The 18715-nt window shown below is 43.0% G+C and overlaps 1 protein-coding gene across 1 annotated transcript in view; it reads left to right on the top strand.

Moving 5' to 3' along the window:
* Window positions 1-5673: 5673 nt before the first annotated feature.
* Window positions 5674-18715, top strand: part of LOC140197017 (intestinal-type alkaline phosphatase-like) — a 66711-nt gene continuing 53669 nt past the window's right edge. Inside the window, exons 1-3 of the mRNA XM_072256950.1 lie at window positions 5674-5749; window positions 10234-10396; window positions 12903-13039. Of these exons, the coding sequence (XP_072113051.1) occupies window positions 5674-5749; window positions 10234-10396; window positions 12903-13039 (376 nt within the window). The remainder of the gene's footprint in view (window positions 5750-10233; window positions 10397-12902; window positions 13040-18715) is intronic.

An 18715-nucleotide genomic window follows, 5' to 3' on the forward strand; every position in this document is an offset into this window, starting at 1 on the left:
CTGTTAAGCGGGGTGGGGTGGATCGATCATGCTTTGGGCTTGTGTTGCAGCCAGTGGCACGGGGAACATTTACTGGTAGATGGAAGAATGAATTCATTTAAATACCAGCAAATTCTGGAAGCAAACATCACACCATCTGTAAAAAAGCTGAAGATGAAAAGAGAATGGCTTCTACAACAGAATAATGATCCTAAACACACCTCAAAATCCACAATGGACTACCTCAAGAGGCGCAAGCTGAAGGTTTTGCCATGGCCCTCACAGTCCCCTGACCTAAACATCATCGAGAATCTGTAGATAGACCTCAAAAGAGCAGTGCATGCAAGACGGCTCAGGCATCTCACAGAACTAGAAGCCTTTTGCAAGGAAGAATAGGCAAAAATCCCCAAACAAGAATTGAAAGACTCTTAGCTGGCTACAAAAAGGGTTTACGAGCTGTGATACTTGCCAAAGGGGGTGTTACTAAGTACTGCCATGCAGGGTGCCCAAACTTTTGCTTCAGACCCTTTTTCTTTTTTGTTATTTTGAAACTCTAAAAGATGGAAATAAAAAAGTTTTCTTGCTTAAAATATTAAAGAAGTGTGTTACCTTTAACTTTATGCCTTTTGGAAATCAGTCCATCTTTTACTTGCTTAGCTATTCACAGTAACAGAAATTTTGACCGGGGTGCCCAAACTTTTGCATACTGCTGAGAGAAGAGATTCAGTTGCCTTGATCAGTGTTACAGTGGAGTGAAGGGAATTACAGAGTCATGAGAGCAGAGTTGGCCAGAATTGAATGGAAAAGAACACTGGCAGGGATGATGGCAGAGCAGCAAAGGCTGGAGTTTCTGGAAGCAATTCAGAAGGAACAGAATATATACATCCCAAAGAGGAAGAGGTATTCTAAAGGAAAGATGACACAGCCATGGCGAACAAGCAAAGTCAAAGCCAATATAAAAACCAAAGAGAGGGCATATAATAGAGCAAAGATTAGTGGGAAATTAGAGGATTAGAGGAGAGCCTTTTAAAACCAACAGAAGGCAACTAAAAAGGTCTTGGAAGGTAAATATGGAATATAAAATGTAAGCTAGCCAATAATATTAAAGAGGATATCAGAAGTTTCTTCAGATACATAAAGTGTAAAAGAGAGGTGTGAATGGTTATTGATCCACTGGAAAACAATGCTGGAGAGGTAGTAATGGGGGACAATGAAATAGTGGATGAACTGAATAAGTGTTTTGATCAGTCTTCATTGTGGACAACACTAGCAGTATGGTGGATGTTCCAGGTGTCAGGGGTTATGAAGTGTCTGAAGTTACTAGAATTAGTGAGTTCTTGAGAAACTGAAAAATCTGAAGGTAGATAAGTCTCCTGGACCAGATGGTGTACAGCCCAGAGTTCTAAAAGAGGTGGCTGAAAAGATTGTGGAGGCATTAGTAATGATCTTTCAAAAATCACTAAATTCTGGAGTGATTCTGGTAGACTGGAAAATTGCAAATATCACTCTACTCTTCAAGAGGGGAGAGAGACTGAAGAAAGGAAACTATAGGCCAGTTAGTCTGACCTCAGTGGTTGGGAAGATGTTGGAGTTGATTATTAAGGATGAGGTCTCAACATACTTGGAGGCACATGATAAAATAGACAGTAGATAGCAGGGTTTCCTCAAGGAAAAATCTTTCCTAACAAATCTGTTGGAGTTCTTTGAAGAAGTACGAAGCAGGATAGACAAAGGAGAATTGGTTGATGTTGTGTATATGGATCTTCAGAAAGCCTTTGGCAAGGTACCACACATGAGGCTGCGTAACAAGTTATGAGCCCATAGTATTATGGGAAAGATTCTAATATGGATAAAGCAGTGGCTGACTGGCAGGAGGCAAAGTGTAGGAATAAAGGGAAACTTTTCTGTCTGGCTGTCAGTGACTTGTGGTGTTCCACAGGGGATTGTGTTGAGACCATTTCTTTTTATGTTATATATCAATGATTTGGATGATAGAATTGATGGCTTTATTGCAAACTTTGCAGACCATATGAAGATAGATGGCAGTGTGGGTAGTTTTGAGGAAGTAGAGAGACAACAGAAGGACTTTGACAGATTAGGAGAATGGGCAAATAATTGGCAGACGGAATACAATGTTGGGAAGTGTATGGCCATGCACATTGGTATAAGAAATGAAAGGGATGACTATTTCCTAAATGGAGAAAAAATGCAAAAAACTGAGATGCAAAGGGACTTGGGAGTTCTTGTGTAGGATTCCCTAATGATTAATTTGCAAGTTGAGTCCGTGGTAAGGAAGGTAAATGCGATGTTAGCATTCATTTCAAGAGGGCTAGAATATAACAGCAAGGATATGATGCTGAGACCTAAGAAAGCACTGGTGAGGCCTCACTTGGAGAATTGTGAGCAGGTTTGGGCCCCTTATTTTAGAAAGGATGTGCTGAAACAGAAGAGGATTCAAAGGAGGTTCATGAAAATGATTCCAGAATTGAATAGCTTGTCATATGAAGAGCATTTGATGGGTTTGGGCCTATATTCTCTAGAACAGCAGTCCCCAACCACTGAACCACAAAGCATGCATTACTGGGCCGCGAGGAAATGATATGATTTGGCGATATGGGTCAGGTGCACCTTATCTCATTCCCTCCACCCACTGTTGAACTTGAACGCACGCGAGGTCATCCATGTCAGCGCGGGAAGATCAATTCCTCGAGCTTACAAATGACGGCGGGCTGAAAAGTATGTTTGACATAACATCTCTGCCAGCATTCTCGATCAAAGTCAAGGCTAAATATCCTGAGATAGCCATGGAAGCACTGAAAACGTTGCTTCCATTTCCAACATCACATCTCTGCAAAGCGTGCTTTTCTGCAATGAATGCAACGAAAACTAAGTTGCGGAATACACTGGCCACAAGGAACCCCCTTTGAGTATCGCTGTCTCCCATCACCCCTCGATAGGACCATGTTGTTGCAGGGAAACAAGCCCAGGGCTCCCACTGATTCAGCGATATTGGTGTGGAGCAATGATTTTATATGTTCACACGGAGAAAATATGTGCTGTGTGTTTAATATCCAAACGTTACTTAAAATGTTATGATGCTATTGACATAAGTGACATAATTGATTTATCATATTATTCATGTGAAGAAAATATGTGCTGAGTGTTTAATATTAAATTAAATATTTAATATTCAATTCATTAGATAAACACTTTTAGAAACGAAATTGAGTGTATTAGCCACTTATAAGTGACTTATAGTTGACTTACCACCTATATTCCGGTCATGATTAACACCGCCCCCCCCCCCCCCAGTGTTGCCAGCTGTCCCGTATTTGCCGGGATATCCCATATATTGGGCTAAATATACGGGGGAGGAGAAGATGGTGGTGCGATGCAGCGCGCGCGGCCGCTCCGAATTGATATCGTATTTGTGAAGTAGGATGCCGTGCACAATCCTGATTTGATGGAGACAGCCGTGAGAAGCACAGAGGAACATCTGGAGAAACTTCTGAAATGCCTGCTTCACTGCCGCTGCTACTGTGCGATTGAGAATCTCTGGAGGGGAAGGCCCCAAATCCTCGGCCTTACCTATTGCCTATTGTCGGGGCCAGGGTCGAAGCGCTCGGCAGAAATGGTGCTTGGTGCTCGGTATCAGAGAGCTGGTCGGAGGCTCGAAGTTTTCGGACAGAGTCAGAGTCGGATTGTGGTCGGGTGTTTCCAGGATGCTGCATCGGCAAGTTTGCAGCGCTGGAAGCTCATGGCAGGAAGAGTTTCTCCCTTCTACTGTCTGCGTGAGATGATGGGACTTTCGAGAGACTTTGAGATTTTTTTTTACCATGCCCATTGTCTGTTCTTCTATCAAATTACGGTATTGCTTGCACTGTTGTAACTATATGTTATAATTATGAAGTCTTTGTCCTTTTTTTTTGTCTTGGTTTGTCTTGTGTTTCTGTGATATCATTCTGGAGGAACAAATTGTATCATTCTTAATGCATGCATCACTAAATGACAATAAAAGAGGACTGCGTGTCCTCATAATCTAATCTAATCTAATTAGTTTCTCCCATATGGGACAGCCTTTGTCCGGTATTTCCCCCGCTAAGGTAGAGTGTTCCTATGAAACCTTTCGTGCCGAAAGGGTGTAAAGTGAAGAAGCAATTACCATGAATTTATATGGGAAAAATTTTTGAGTGTTCCCAGACCCAGAAAATAACCTACCAAACCATACCAAATAACACATAAAACCTAAAATAACACTAACCTATAGTAAAAGCAGAAATGATATGATAAATACACAGCCTGTATAAAGTAGAAATAATGTATGTACAGTGTAGTTTCACTGAACACAGTCGCCAAAAACGATTTGTAGAAAAAAATCGGCACGTACACGCATGCGCACACAGGTGCCTGCACAAGGCTCCATGGTGTGATAGTCTTTCTCGGGGTAAATACAACGTATTTGACTGCTACTCTTGTCCGTTGGCAACCCTACCTACCACCCCCACCCCGGTCAGCCGGTCCACAAGAATATTGTCAATAATAAACCGGTCCGCAGTGCAAAAAAGGTTGGGGACCCCTGCTCTAGAATCCAGAAGAATGAGGGGTAACCTCATTGAAACCTCTCGAATGGTGTAGGCCTTGATAGAGTGCATGTGGAGAGGATGTTTTCTATGGTGGGAGAGTCTAAGACCAGAGGACACAGCTTCAGAATAGAGGGGCATCATTTTAGGACGGAGATGAGGAGGAATTTCGTTAACCAGAGAGTGGTGAATCTGTGGAATGCCTTCCATAGGCCACTGTGGAAGCCAAGTCTTTATGTACATTTAAGGCAGAGATTGATAGATTCTTGATTGGTCGGGGCATGAAGGGATACAGAGAGAAAGCTGGAGATTGGGGCTGAGAGGATAATTGGAACAGCCATGATGAAAAGGCAGAGCAGACTCGATGGGCCAAATGGCCTAATTCTGTTCCTATATCTTATGGTATTATGATCTTGCATTTCCTCAAATGATAGATTGACCATCCTAACAGCCTGAAATGAAAATGCAGGAAATGCACCATCTCACTCATTGCCATTTAAGCAAGATGGAGTCTATGATCTGTTAGAGCAGAACAAGAAGCCATCCTCCCTAAAATGTGGTTTTCAGAATTGGGTGCAATCTTCCATTTGTCCCTCAGCAGTGTATAGATTTAACATGCCTTCTTTTACAGTCTGCTTTGATTTATGAATTCCAGGATCACATGTGCATTCCCTCAATGTGCCCTGTTGCTAACAAGGACTGATGTCCATGCACACCACGGTTTTCCTGCGCACACTTTAGGAATGTGCTATATCGTCTGTTTCTGCTTTCTGCTCACTTCTTATTGGAGGTGATCTGCACCTGTCCACCCGTTCAGCCACCCTACCTGTACTTTGCAGTCAAATACTGTACCAGCCTTCCCAGCTTTGCATCACACACAAACTTCCATAAACATGTTTGTTTGTCGATGTCTTAGAACAATGAGCAGCATTAAATATATCAATTTATAGTGTGTCATTATGTTATAAATTGATATTTTCTTTTTATCTCTTGTGCAATACACAGTATATCCTTTCCCTTGGTACAAAGTTAAGTACAAAGTTGAGCATTTTGAAAATCTGCAAGTACATAAATAACTCTTCTTGAAAAGAAAGTTAATTATTTTTGTAGCAAGATGACGACTTACAGCTTTCTTCTGTGTGCTGCGATATTATCTGTTACAGTGTATGGAACCAGCAGTGTTATCCCAGGTAAGGAAAAAGTGGTCTTCAAAAGCAGATTTCTCTGTTGCTTATCAAGAATGCTGTTTGTTTTCATTTTATTTTTGACAGAAGTGTACATTTTTATCACTTTTTAACCTGTTAGCTTATACCGATTGTAAAGTTACAGTCACACAAGGTAATGGTAAAGAGGCTGCTCTTACGAAAAGGATCCAACCTAATGTCAAGGCAAGATAGTTTCCCCTGTGTTCATGACACTAAAACCAGGTTATAAGTCCAGAATCTGTGCTCAACTTCAATTGAATGTCAAGTGCACTTTGACTTTTAAGTTTTCAGTTGACCTTCGAGCTTGCATGGCACCTATTTGTGAACATAAATTTTAAAAGCAGCAAGAAGGAGTTTGTCTAGTGCAGCAACCAATAGCTACAGTTAAAGTAACATACTTCATTCAACAAGGTGCATGTATGTAGGAGATTGAATATAGATCAGCACCTCAGTGGCCTGGTAAATTATTCACATTGTCTTGGGTGCCAACCTCATTAGGCACTCTCAGGAAAACTGATCTTTCCTCGTGAATAGTCAGACCCTAATGACTTTGAATTTCATTTTCATCATCTTAGTACTGAAGTCATTTCTGATGGTTTACAAATTTCATGTAATATTAGAATTCTTGTCAGTGTATCAGATCCAAATTATATTTTGTGTTTTGAGAAACGATTTTCCAAAACCAGCCTATAATGGTAATGTTCACGTGCAAGCAGGTGATATGATTGTGTGATGTACACGACTAACCATTTCGTTCGTGATCCTCTGCTTCAGGACTTGCGGGTGCTACGGAGCTGCCACAATAATGTTGCTTTGTGCAATGCAGGGTAATCAGAAGGAAGACCAGTTCTGTGAGCTGAGGTGGTGGGAGAATGATCTAAGAGTTGGATCCCTTCCCTGGCTTCTGGATTTGTTGGTTGAGTTGGCATTCAGGGGAAAAAAAAATGGTAAACTGATCCGAAGCAGGGGATGAGGTTGGTTGGTATTGTATGTCAGGGGTGGATGTACTTAATATAATTTGGGACTGGAAGAAACACGGCAGACTTGGGAATTGGTGGCATCCAAGTCTGACATTACACAAGAAAAGCACTCTTGAAGGGAATGATAGTAGGTTCCCAAGGTGATGTAGACAATTTACAAAGTTGGTGCCAGTCCTTTTAGTGAAGTGATTTCATTTGATACTAACTTGGCATTAATATTATATGCAAACATGAGGAAATCTGCAGATGCTGGAATTTCAAGCAACACACATAAAAGTTGCTGGTGAACGCAGCAGGCCAGGCAGCATCTCTAGGAAGAGGTGCAGTCAACGTTTTGGGCCGAGACCCTTCGTCAGGACTAACTGAAAGAAGATCTAGTAAGAGATTTGAAAGTGGGAGGGGGAGGGGGAAATCCAAAATGATAGGAGAAGACAGGAGGGGGAGGGATGGAGCCAAGAGCTGGACAGGTGATTGGCAAAAGGGATATGAGAGGATCATGGGACAGGAAGCCTAAGGAGAAAGAAAAGGGGGAGGGGGGAAGCCCAGAGGATGGGCAAGGGGTATAGTGAGAGGGGGGAGGGAAAGATGTGCTTAGTTGTGGGATCCCGTTGGAGGTGGCAGAAGTTACGGAGAATTATATGTTGGACCCGGAGGCTGGTGGGGTGGTGGGTGAGGACAAGGGGAACCCTATTCCTAGTGGGGTGGCAGGAGGCTGGGGTGAGAGCAGATGTGCGTGAAATGGGGGAGATGCGTTTGAGAGCAGAGTTGATGGTGAAGGAAGGGAAGCCCCTTCCTTTAAAAAAAGAGGACATCTCCTTCGTCCTGGAATGAAAAGCCTTATCCTGAGAGCAGATGCAGCGGAGATGGAGGAATTGCGAGAAGGGGATGGCATTTTTGCAAGAGACAGAGTGAGAAGAGGAATAGTCCAGATAGCTGTGAGAGTCAGTAGGCTTATAGTAGACATCAGTAGATAAGCTGTCTCCAGAGATAGAGACAGAAAGATCTAGAAAAGGGAGGGAGGTGTCGGAAATGGACCAGGTAAACTTGAGGCCAGGGTGAAAGTTGGAGGCAAAGTTAATATTATGTTAGATCCTGATTCATGATTGGGAAGTATATCTGGTTAAATTTCCACATGGACCTGGAAACATTTTACTCTTGGAAAGTCACATTTTCAATTGTGTAGAGTTGAAATATAAGATAGTGCTATGTGATTGAATATCAAGGCCGCCTTCTTCGGCCCTTTAGCTATTATGTGAAAATGATATAAGATCCTTTCACAAAGCCTCATGAATGCCCTGCTCCAAGCTGTCAGAACTGTCAGAGATATTCAATACGAATTTTCTCCAGCTAAATGTGGGGAAGATATTGTCTGGGTTTTCACTATTATCAATCATTTGTTCCCAGATTATGCTTATTTTCACAGGAAAGCATTACTTATCATTTGTGAATCTTATTTGGTTCACTTTGTATTAAGAATCCATCATGATCAGGACCAGATGTTGGATGATCTTTGCAGTTCCAATCCACTAAGACAAATCTGTTTAAAGCTGTTAGTAAATGGTCCCTCTTTCTGTGAAATTTATGGCTGCAGCTTAGCCTCTACAATATGCAAGATCACCATTTGCTGACAGATAACTCTACTATGCAAACACTCAGGCTGATGTCCCATCAGCAACAGATGGTAACAATTTGGAAAGGCTTGTGCTGCTTTTGGCTGCTATGACAGAACTTCAGCATACTGGGAATATTATTAAATTAGGACGCAGTTGGAGTAGAAAATAAACATTTTACCAGAACAATTGCACAGATTCAGTCTGTGTATTTGCTAGTGATTAAGTTGAGATACTGAAATTAAAAGACATCAAAACTTGTTAAAGGAGGTTGTATATATTTTAACAAAGATCAAAACAAGTAAAACTGCACATGTAAATAACTATGTTATCAGAATCACTTCATTGCCAGTATGTGAAACATACCAGAATTGATCATGGTTTGGTGCCAAGCATAAAACACAGGACAATACCATAACAGACGACACAAGAGCAACCAACAGTTTACAAGACAATAGTGCAAACAGCCATGAGCAATCAGCAAAATGGCCACATGCACAAATGTCAATAACCAAACTTAAATAAATGTGAAGATATGAACAGACTCAGTAATTATTAACAGAACAAGGAGAGCAGGAAAGAACATTTAACAGAAGTTGTTCAGGGACAGTTAGTGTTTTACACCTGAGTGAGTTTTGTTCAGAAGCTGGATAGCTACAGGAAAGAAGCTTTGGAGATGATGTGTGCCCTGGTGGTGGTGGACTTTTACAGGCTCTCTGATGGCAATTTGTTGAATAAGTGACTGCCAAGTGAGTGGAGTCAACTGCAATTTGATAAAGCTCAAAGATTATTTCATTTTTTTTTTGGAAACATATGCTTATATACATGCAAACACGAGGAAATCTGCAGATGCTGGAATTTCAAGCAACACACATAAAAGTTGCTGGTGAACACAGCAGGCCAGGCAGCATCTATAGGAAGAGGTACAGTCGATGTTTCGGGCTGAGACCCTTCGTCAGGATGAACTGAAAGAAGAGATAGAAGACATAGAGAATCTCTTACTATCTCTTCTTTCAGTTTGTCCTGACGGAGGGTCTCAGCCCAAACCATTGACTGTACCTCCTCCTATAGATGCTGCCTGGCCTGCTGCGTTTATCAGCAATTTTTATGTGTGTTGCTGTTCATATACATATTCTTTTGAAAAAAATATATGTTCACTTGAAAGTGACATTCCCTAAAATTGGCCCGATGAGTATCATTATCCGAGCCTTTTTCCATGGGACAGACAGCATCTGAAGGATAAGACTTCATGTTACTCCACTGGATACCATGAGGAACCCACATGTATTCAGATCCATTCACACTCCCTTCCTTCAAACATACTGGCAATAAAGTGATTCTGTGAGGAGATAATGGACAAATGGACCGTAAAGTACCAAATCAGCATTGCCTGGGGATTGAAGGGAAATTTATGCTCAATATCACTGAACCAATAAGCAGCCTTTGAGCTTGAGCACACAGTTGTGATCATTATAGCTTTGATAATCAAATTTGATTTTTTGTGCCAACAGTGTGTGAGATAGAATCAACACCTGAACCACATTAGGTTTTTGTGTTAATGAGCATGTAATGTTGATAGTTAAATGGAAATAGTTGATAATGACATTTCAAGATTGTTTGTGCTGTTTAGTAGAGAACATAAATTATGTTCTCATTGCTGACAAATTCTGTGCAATCTGTTGGTGTAAGAGCTCCCTCTGCAGTGAAACACTCTCCCTTTCACAGGTCTTACAATGCAGTAGGGGAACTTCAGAATGCTACAGTTTTGTAGTCTTAACATTAATGCTTCAGAGACATCAGGTGCCTAATATTTTTACTCTGGTTTGCATGATTTGACAAGGCATGACTGACTGAAAGTTTTGTGAACTTTGTCAATCAGAAATCCTAGTTGAAGGGGCTGCGGGTTCTGGGCAAAGGAGCCGCAATCAGTGTGCTGCAGGGGCTCAGCAAATTGAGCAGGATCTGAGGGTTGACAATTCCATCCCACCGCCCCCAGTCACTCCTCACCCCACTGAGCTCCTCCAGCAAATTGTTAATGCCAAGTGAGTAGCCATTTGGCCTCCTCCTGCTACATTGCCAGGTAGCAGCTACGTAAATCTTTGGTTAGGATGCACTTGGAGTATTGTGTGAAATTCTGGTTGACAAGAAAGATGTGGCAGCCCGGATTAGAGCGTATGAACTGTGAGAAGATGTTGGATAAATGGATTGTTTTCTCTAGATCAGTGGAAGTTGAGGGGAGACCTGATAGAAGGCCGTACAATTATGAGTGACGTAGATAAGATGGACATTATATATTACCCATTGTAGACATGTCTAATACGGGAGGGCATATATTTACTGTGAGGGAGGGGAAGTTTAAAAGAGACTGGTATATGCCTGGAATGGGCTGTCAGCACAGAAAGAGGTACAACAGTGGTGTTCTAGAGAATTCTAGGTAGAAGCATAGATATATGTAGAATGGGGAGATATAGATCATGTATTAGCAGAGATTTAGTTTATTTTACATCATGTATGTGCAGAACAGACATTGTGAGCTGAAGGGGCTGTTCCTGTGCTCTACCGTTCTATCTTATCTCCTCTCACAAAAGTGGTCGGCCATTTTGCTTCCTAGCCTTATTGTGACAAACCTTGACTATGGTCTTGAAACATCTGAGATTGAAATGACAGCAAAGACTTTGGAACACAGTGTCATCCCTGCGAAGTCGCAGATAGGTCCCAAAAACAACCGTGGCTTTAGTGAAGCCATTTCTCTTCCAGCACATTGGCATCCACCGTAAATGGAGAATGAGTCCAGATTACTTCCAGACTACAAAAAGATGGACAATCTAGCTATTTATTCCAGCAGTCAACAAGGTGATAGCAACAGTGTTATCTAGTAGCATATACAGTACTCCAATCACCTACTCATGGTGTCCTGTTTGGGTTTCAACAGGACCATTCAGATCTAGGTCACATCAATACCTCGATCCATCAGGGACAAGAAAACTGTATTTCAAAATGTAGATGAAAATGATGTCAAGGTAGCATTTAACTGACTGTACTATCAAAGAGAAGAGCCCCACAGCCCCACGTTACAGACATTCATTTGGCACAATCCTTTCAGTCACTTCTCACCATCATGAGGTGAGGAGGAGGGATGCCCATTCAGGATTACACACAGTTCAATTCCATTTGCAACTCCTTAGATAATGCATGCTTATTATCTTGCTTAATCGAGTATGGGCTATTAACTACCAAACAACATTCATGCCAGAGGAAAGCCATACAATGGCCATCTCCAACAGGAGTGTGAAACAGCAACACTCTGACAGCCAGCAGTATTACTATTGCTGAATGGTATTGCCGTAAATATCCAAGTCATAACTGGCTGAATCCATTTGTCTGGATTAACATGGTTCCAGCAGCATTCAAGAAAGACTCAAGAAGCTTGATGCCACCTTGAACGCTGAACCCTAAATATTCCCTACTTCCAACACTGGTGCAGCATGGCTGCAGTTTGTATTAATAAAAACATGAACTGCAACACCTCATTAAGGCTTTTTCAGAAAGTCATGAATCCTCGAGAGAAAATGAATGCAGAGAGCACAGAAAATCTCCAACATCTTCCTCTGCAAGTTAGATACCGCACGTTAATCCACTTTTCATAATGTCTCTTACCTTGCAAATACATCATGGTATTTATTTACCTATGCACATTTTATTCGATATGCATCCTTTCACCTCTAACTTTCTTAGCTTGTTTATATAATCTTTATTCTTCGTAATTGCTGAATGATTTTTGTTGCATGTCGTGCCCAGACCAACACACAACAGCAAATTTCTAATATATGCAAATACAAATGTATATGGTGAGTAAAGTTGATGCTTGAAACATACAGGTGACTCCTGCGTTACAGGGAGTTCCATTACTAGTGAGTGGGCCATTATCACCATTTTCCGTAATGCAGAGGTGCATCATCTGCACTTCATCAAGAACCTCAAGTGAGAAAAAGAATAAATTATGCGTTGCTTTATTTACTCTTTCCTCATCAATTCATGAGAGTGAATTTTATTTAGCATTACAAGTTTTTAGGAAGTAATTTGTGAATTTTGTAATGGTGGATTTCCCTAACCCAGAAGACTGTGATACAGTGACACCTGTGTACTTCCTCTTGCTTTATTGCCGGGGCTACGTGACAGAACTCTCTGCCAGCAGCACTGCGAACACAACTTCACCAAAACAGCTACCGTTACCAAGGGGCAGCTCATCAAGTCTACCTCAAGGGTAATTGTGGATACACAATAATGCTGACCATCCAGTGGTAACATGAATGTATTTGAATTAATACTCTGAGCTGAGAAACTGCACCTGCAGACATGAGAGTCTGCAAATGCTGGGAATCTGGAGGATTTCCATCCGGTTCTCTCACAGCACCTAAATGATTTTCCTTTTCTTTTTACAAATAAACGTCAATCAAATATAGGAGAGCACAGGACAAAGAATGTAACATTGACAAATAGGGTGCTTATTTTCATTGTTTCCTTGCATGTTATAATTGAAAATTTAAGACTTTTAAAAAATATTACAGCTGAAGAAGAAAGCCCTTCTTATTGGAATAAGAAGGCTAAACAATCTTTGGAGGCTGCTTTGAAACTGAAGCCATTGACACACCACGCTAAAAATGTGATACTCTTTCTTGGAGATGGTGAGTATTCCATTTTCACTCATATTAAGTCATCTTCCACATTAAGACCTGCTCCCCCCCAGTATTCCATCTCTGCTAATCCTTCAGGCTAGTTGAATGTCTAGATTTTACCCTACGTATACTGTAATTACGAAACCCTTGCATGATGAATTATCTTGGTATTAAAGCAATTTATTTTCCAATGGTGATGAGTTAAAAACCAATAAGTGTGATTGTCAGAATTGAGATTACAGAATATGCCTAAATAGAATAAAGGAAATTATCAAGAGACCATCCAGAAAATGAATCAGGGCCAGAGGGGAAAATGATGGTTTAATTGGCAATGGAGGAATATATGCACTATTAAACTAATTTATGCAGAAAGTTAGAATGAAAGATATACTCATGTGTCCTGACTAAAACATCTTTTGCCCAACTCCAACAGACAACATTTGTTTTTGACTCCAGAAATGTGATGCCCTTACATTTTGACAATCAAAAAAATGTCAATTTGTATGTTGTTTTATCTCCATTTATACTAGAATCTGTCAGCGTAATGTATCAGATTGGCATTCTATCTGATCGGAGAGCTACTGCACTGGTGAGAGCGTACTATTGCTGGGAAACAAGTTTTCATAAGCAGGCTCCACTAGGTTTGTAATGGCAATATCAACACAAGTCCAAAAGGTATGATTTAAACGAGGGAATAAATCTGAAAGACAGCTCCCAGATCTACTTGTCTTGTTGCCCTCTGAACTCAGTATAGAAACATAGAAACATAGAAAATAGGTGCAGGAGTAGGCCATTTGGCCCTTCGAGCCTGCACCGCCATTTATTATGATCATGGCTGATCATCCAACTCAGAACACCGCCCCAGCCTTCCCTCCATACCCCCTGACCCCCGTAGCCACAAGGGTCATATCTAACTCCCTCTTAAATATAGCCAATGAACTGGCCTCAACTGTTTCCTGTGGCAGAGAATTCCACAGATTCACCACTCTCTGTGTGAAGAAGATTTTCCTAATCTCGGTCCTAAATCTCGGTATGCTTTGTGCTCAGTCTGTTTAGTCTGTGGAAAGCGGCCAGAACGTGAGTGGGCCAGTGAAGGAGTGGAGCTTTGAGGCTTTGACTCGAGAAGCTTCGATGAGAAGAGGCGGAGGACAAGCTAGCTCGCAGTTAGTTTTTACAATGTCTCCTGAGACGGTGATGTGTCTCTCATGTGAGATGTGGCAGCCTTCGGTGAACGCCCCTCTCCCGCAGAGTCACATCTGCCAGAAGTGCATACGGCTGAATGATATGGAAGACCGTGTAAGGAATCTGGAGCAGCAGCTGGATGACCTTCGACTCATAAGGGAGAATGAGGCAGTCATAGATGAGAGCTACAGGGAGGTAGTCACACCTAGGCTGTCGGAAGCAGGTCGTTGGGCGACAGTCTGAGGGAGGAAAGCGAAGGTGAGCAGACAGGTAGTGCAGAGCACCCCTGTAGCCATTCCCCTGAATAATAAGTTTACCATCCTGGATACTGTTGGTGGGGACGACCGACCAGGTGTGAGCCATGGTGGCAGGGCCTCCGGCACTGAGTCTGACCCGGTGGTGCAGAAGGGTGGGACGGAGAAGAGGAGAACTGTCGTCATTGGAGACTCTATAGTCAGGGGAGCAGACTGGAGACTTTGTGGACGTGAGAAGGACACCCGCATGGTTTGTTGCCTCCTGGGTGCCAGGGTCCGGGATGTCTCTGACCGGGTGCACGACATCCTGGTACGAGAGGGAAAGCAACCAGAAGTCGTGATACATGTTGGGACCAACGACATAGGCAGGAAGAGGGATGAGGTCCTGAAGTGTGAGTTTTGGGAATTAGGCAGAAGGCTCAAGAACAGGACCTCAAGGGTGACGTTCTCAGGATTGCTGCCAGTGCTACGTGACAGAGATGGTAAGAATTGGAGGAGATGGCAGTTGAATGCATGGCTGAGGAGTTGGTGCAGGGAGCAGGGTTTTAGATGTTTAGATCATTGGGATCTCTTCTGGGGAAGGTGGGACCTGTACAGATTGGATGGGTTGCACCTGAACTCGAGGGGGAGCAATATCCTCGCAGGTAGGTTTGCTAGCATGGTTCGGGAGGGTTTAAACTAATTTGCGATGGGGATGGGACCCAGAGCGATAGAGCAGTGAAAGAAGTGCATGGAGTAAAGCCAGATCTAACATACAAAGACGCTTTGAGGAAAGAGAAGCAGAATAAATGGTGTAAAGGCAGTAAGGTAGAAGAGCTGAAATGTGTGTACCTCAATGCAAGAAGCATCAGGAACAAAGGTGATGAACTGAGAGCTTGGATACATACATGGAATTATGATGTAGTGGCCATTACAGAGACTTGGCTGGCACCAGGGCAGGAATGGATTCTCAATATTCCTGGATTTCAGTGCTTTAAAAGGGATAGAGAGGGCGGAAAAAGGGGAGGAGGAGTGGCATTACTGGTCAGGGATACTATTACAGCTACAGAAAGGGTGGGTAATGCAGAAGGATCCTCTTTTGAGTCAACATGGGTGGAAAAAAGGAACAGAAAGGGAGAGGTTACTCTATTGGGGGTATTCTATAGGCCCCCTGGTAGCAGCAGAGATACAGAGGAGCAGATTGGGAGGCAGATTTTAGAAAGGTGCAAAAATAACAGGGTTGTTATCATGGGTGACTTTAACTTCCCTAATATTGATTGGCACCTGATTAGTTCCAAGGGTTTAGATGGAGCAGAGTTTGTTAAGTGTGTCCAGGACAGATTCCTGTCACAGTATGTGGACAGGCCGACTAGGGGGAATGCCATACTAGATCTAGTACTAGGTAATGAACCGGGTCAGGTCACAGATCTCTCAGTGGGTGAGCATCTGGGGGGCAGTGACCACCGCTCCCTGGCCTTTAGCATTATCATGGAAAAGGATAGAATCAGGCATTTAGAGAATCATGGTCTGATCAGGGACAGTCAGCATGGCTTTGTGAAGGGCAGATCGTGTCTAACAAGCCTGATAGAGTTCTTTGAGGAGGTGACCAGGCATATAGGTGAGGGTAGTGCAGTGGATGTGATCTATATGGATTTTAGTAAGGCATTTGACAAGGTTCCACACGGTAGGCTTATTCAGAAAGTTAGAAGGCATGGGATCTGGGGAAGTTTGGCCAGGTGGATTCAGAATTAGCTTGCCTGCAGAAGGCAGAGGGTGGTGGTGGAGGGAGTACATTCAGATTGGAGGATTGTGACTAGTGGTGTCCCACAAGGATCTGTTCTGGGACCTCTACTTTTCATGATTTTTATTAACGACCTGGATGTGGAGGTAGAAGGGTAGGTTGGCAAGTTTGCAGACGACACAAAGGTTGGTGGTGTTGTAGATAGTGTAGAGGATTGTCAAAGATTGCAGAGAGACATTGATAGGATGCAGAAGTGGGCTGAGAAGTGGCAGATGGAGTTCAACCCGGAGAAGCGTGAGGGGTTACACTTTGGAAGGACAAACTCCAAGGTAGAGTACAAAGTAAATGGCAGGATACTTGGTAGTGTGGAGGAGCAGAGGGATCTCGGGGTACATGTCCACAGATCCCTGAAAGTTGCCTCACAGGTGGATAGGGTAGTTAAGAAAGCTTATGGGGTGTTAACTTTCACAAGTCGAGGGATAGAGTTTAAGAGTCGTGAGGTAATGATGCAGCTCTATAAAACTCTGGTTAGGCCACACTTGGAGTACTGTGTCCAGTTCTGGTCACCTCACTATAAGAAGGATGTGGAAGCATTGGAAAGGGTACAGAGGAGATTTACCAGGATGCTGCCTGGGTTAGAAAGTATGCATTCTGATCAGAGATTAAGGGAGCTAGGGCTTTACTCTTTGGAGAGAAGGAGGATGAGAGGAGACATGATAGAGGTGTACAAGATAATAAGAGAAATAGATAGAGTGGATAGCCAGTGCCTCTTCCCCAGGGCAGCACTGCTCGATACAAGAGGACATGGCTTTAAGGTAAGGGGTGGGAAGTTCAAGGGGGATATTAGAGGAAGGTTTTTTACTCAGAGAGTGGTTGGTGCGTGGAATGCACTGCCTGAGTCAGTGGTGGAGGCAGATACACTAGTGAAGTTTAAGAGACTACTAGACAGGTATATGGAGGAATCTAAGGTGGGGGCTTACATGGGAGGCAGGGTTTGAGGGTCAGCACAACATTGTGGGCCAAAGGGCCTGTAATGTGCTGTACTATTCTATGTTCTATGTTTTAGTGTTTATCACCCAGATGCTGTTTGTCAGCGGGTGATGGGGCTCCGGCTTGGCATGAAAATCCCAGATAAAGTGGCCGAGCTCCATCTCCCAGTTGTACTCTGTTACTGGGCTCCACATGAAACTTAATGGTGCAACAGGAGCTTAGAGCCCTCCAAGAGGCCCACGACCTCGTCCTGGGGTTTAGAGGCCAGCGTGCCTCAATGACCTGGAGAGCTATGTCGGCTGGAGTCAGAGCCTTATGCTTTGGCTCTTAGACGGGTCACCTACACCAAACAGGTCAAAGGGTGGAGGCTAGACCAAGAGTGGCCCACCAGTCAGGTTTCCAGGTTCAGGGGTTCAGCTCAGGGCTAACAACCCTGAATGGTAAAAGAAAATTGTTACGGAAGCATCAATGAAATCCTTCTACACCTGAGTCTCAACCCGAGACTTGCATGACTGACAGTAGTGGAAACCCAGAGGAAGCCACTGACAGAATGAAGGAAGCCCTGAACACTACCAGAAATGGAGGACCTTCATTGCTGCCGTAAACGCCAGTGACGTAACAGGCGATAGTGGAGCTTAGAAGTCATCGAGTCGTCAAGCAATACCACATGGATCCAGGCCCTTTGGACCAAAGAATCCCTGCCAATCACAGTGCTCACACAGCTTGTCCTTATTTCCCAGATCCTTTTAAGTCCACCTTTCTATTTACCTATCCAAGTGCTTCTTAAAATATACAATTGTACCTGCCTTAACCACCCCCACCGGAAGCTCATTCACATACTCACCCACTCGCTGCATGAAAAAGTTGTGCCTCAGCTCCCTTTTAAACCTTTCCCCACTCACCCTCCCTATGCCCCTAGTTCTTGTCTCCTCTCCCATGGGGATAAAACCGCTAGCATTCAACTTATCGATACCTCTCATAATTTTAAACATCTCTATCATTCTCCTACATTCCAAGGAATAAAGAAAAAGCTTGGCCAACCTGTCCCCTGCTGAGATTTCCACCATTTAATCAGGGAGGTCTACTGTCAGAGCCACTGTTTTGACGTCGTTCCCCATACATTTAAATGGGGTCAAAGCTGTCAAAGGCTTCCAGGAGAGTTTTGTCGGGAGGTGGAAAGGGAGGATGTGATTGGCCTTCCCATGTCATTCTCTTATGCTGTTCAATTTCAATGATATCCTATTTATGGTGTTAAGGACCGTCTGGGCCAAAGAGTTTGGCTTTCCTAATTCAGGAAAGGGAACTTTCAAAGAATGATGAACCTGGATGATCAGTGCAGACATTGGAACCCACTCAGGAAAATTTGAGGGTTTTTTTGTGATAGATGGGTACCTAATAATTTGCGACATTTCTTTTGTCTTGGCCTCACTCACTAAATTCAGAAAACATGCAATTTCCACATTGCTTCTCATATTTTCCAGCTTCACTTTGGCAAAAATGGCAGAACCCCATCCCACCCACCACCAAAACAACTGACTC

Source organism: Mobula birostris, chromosome 4, assembly GCF_030028105.1.
Source record: "Mobula birostris isolate sMobBir1 chromosome 4, sMobBir1.hap1, whole genome shotgun sequence".
Lineage (NCBI taxonomy): Eukaryota > Metazoa > Chordata > Chondrichthyes > Myliobatiformes > Myliobatidae > Mobula > Mobula birostris.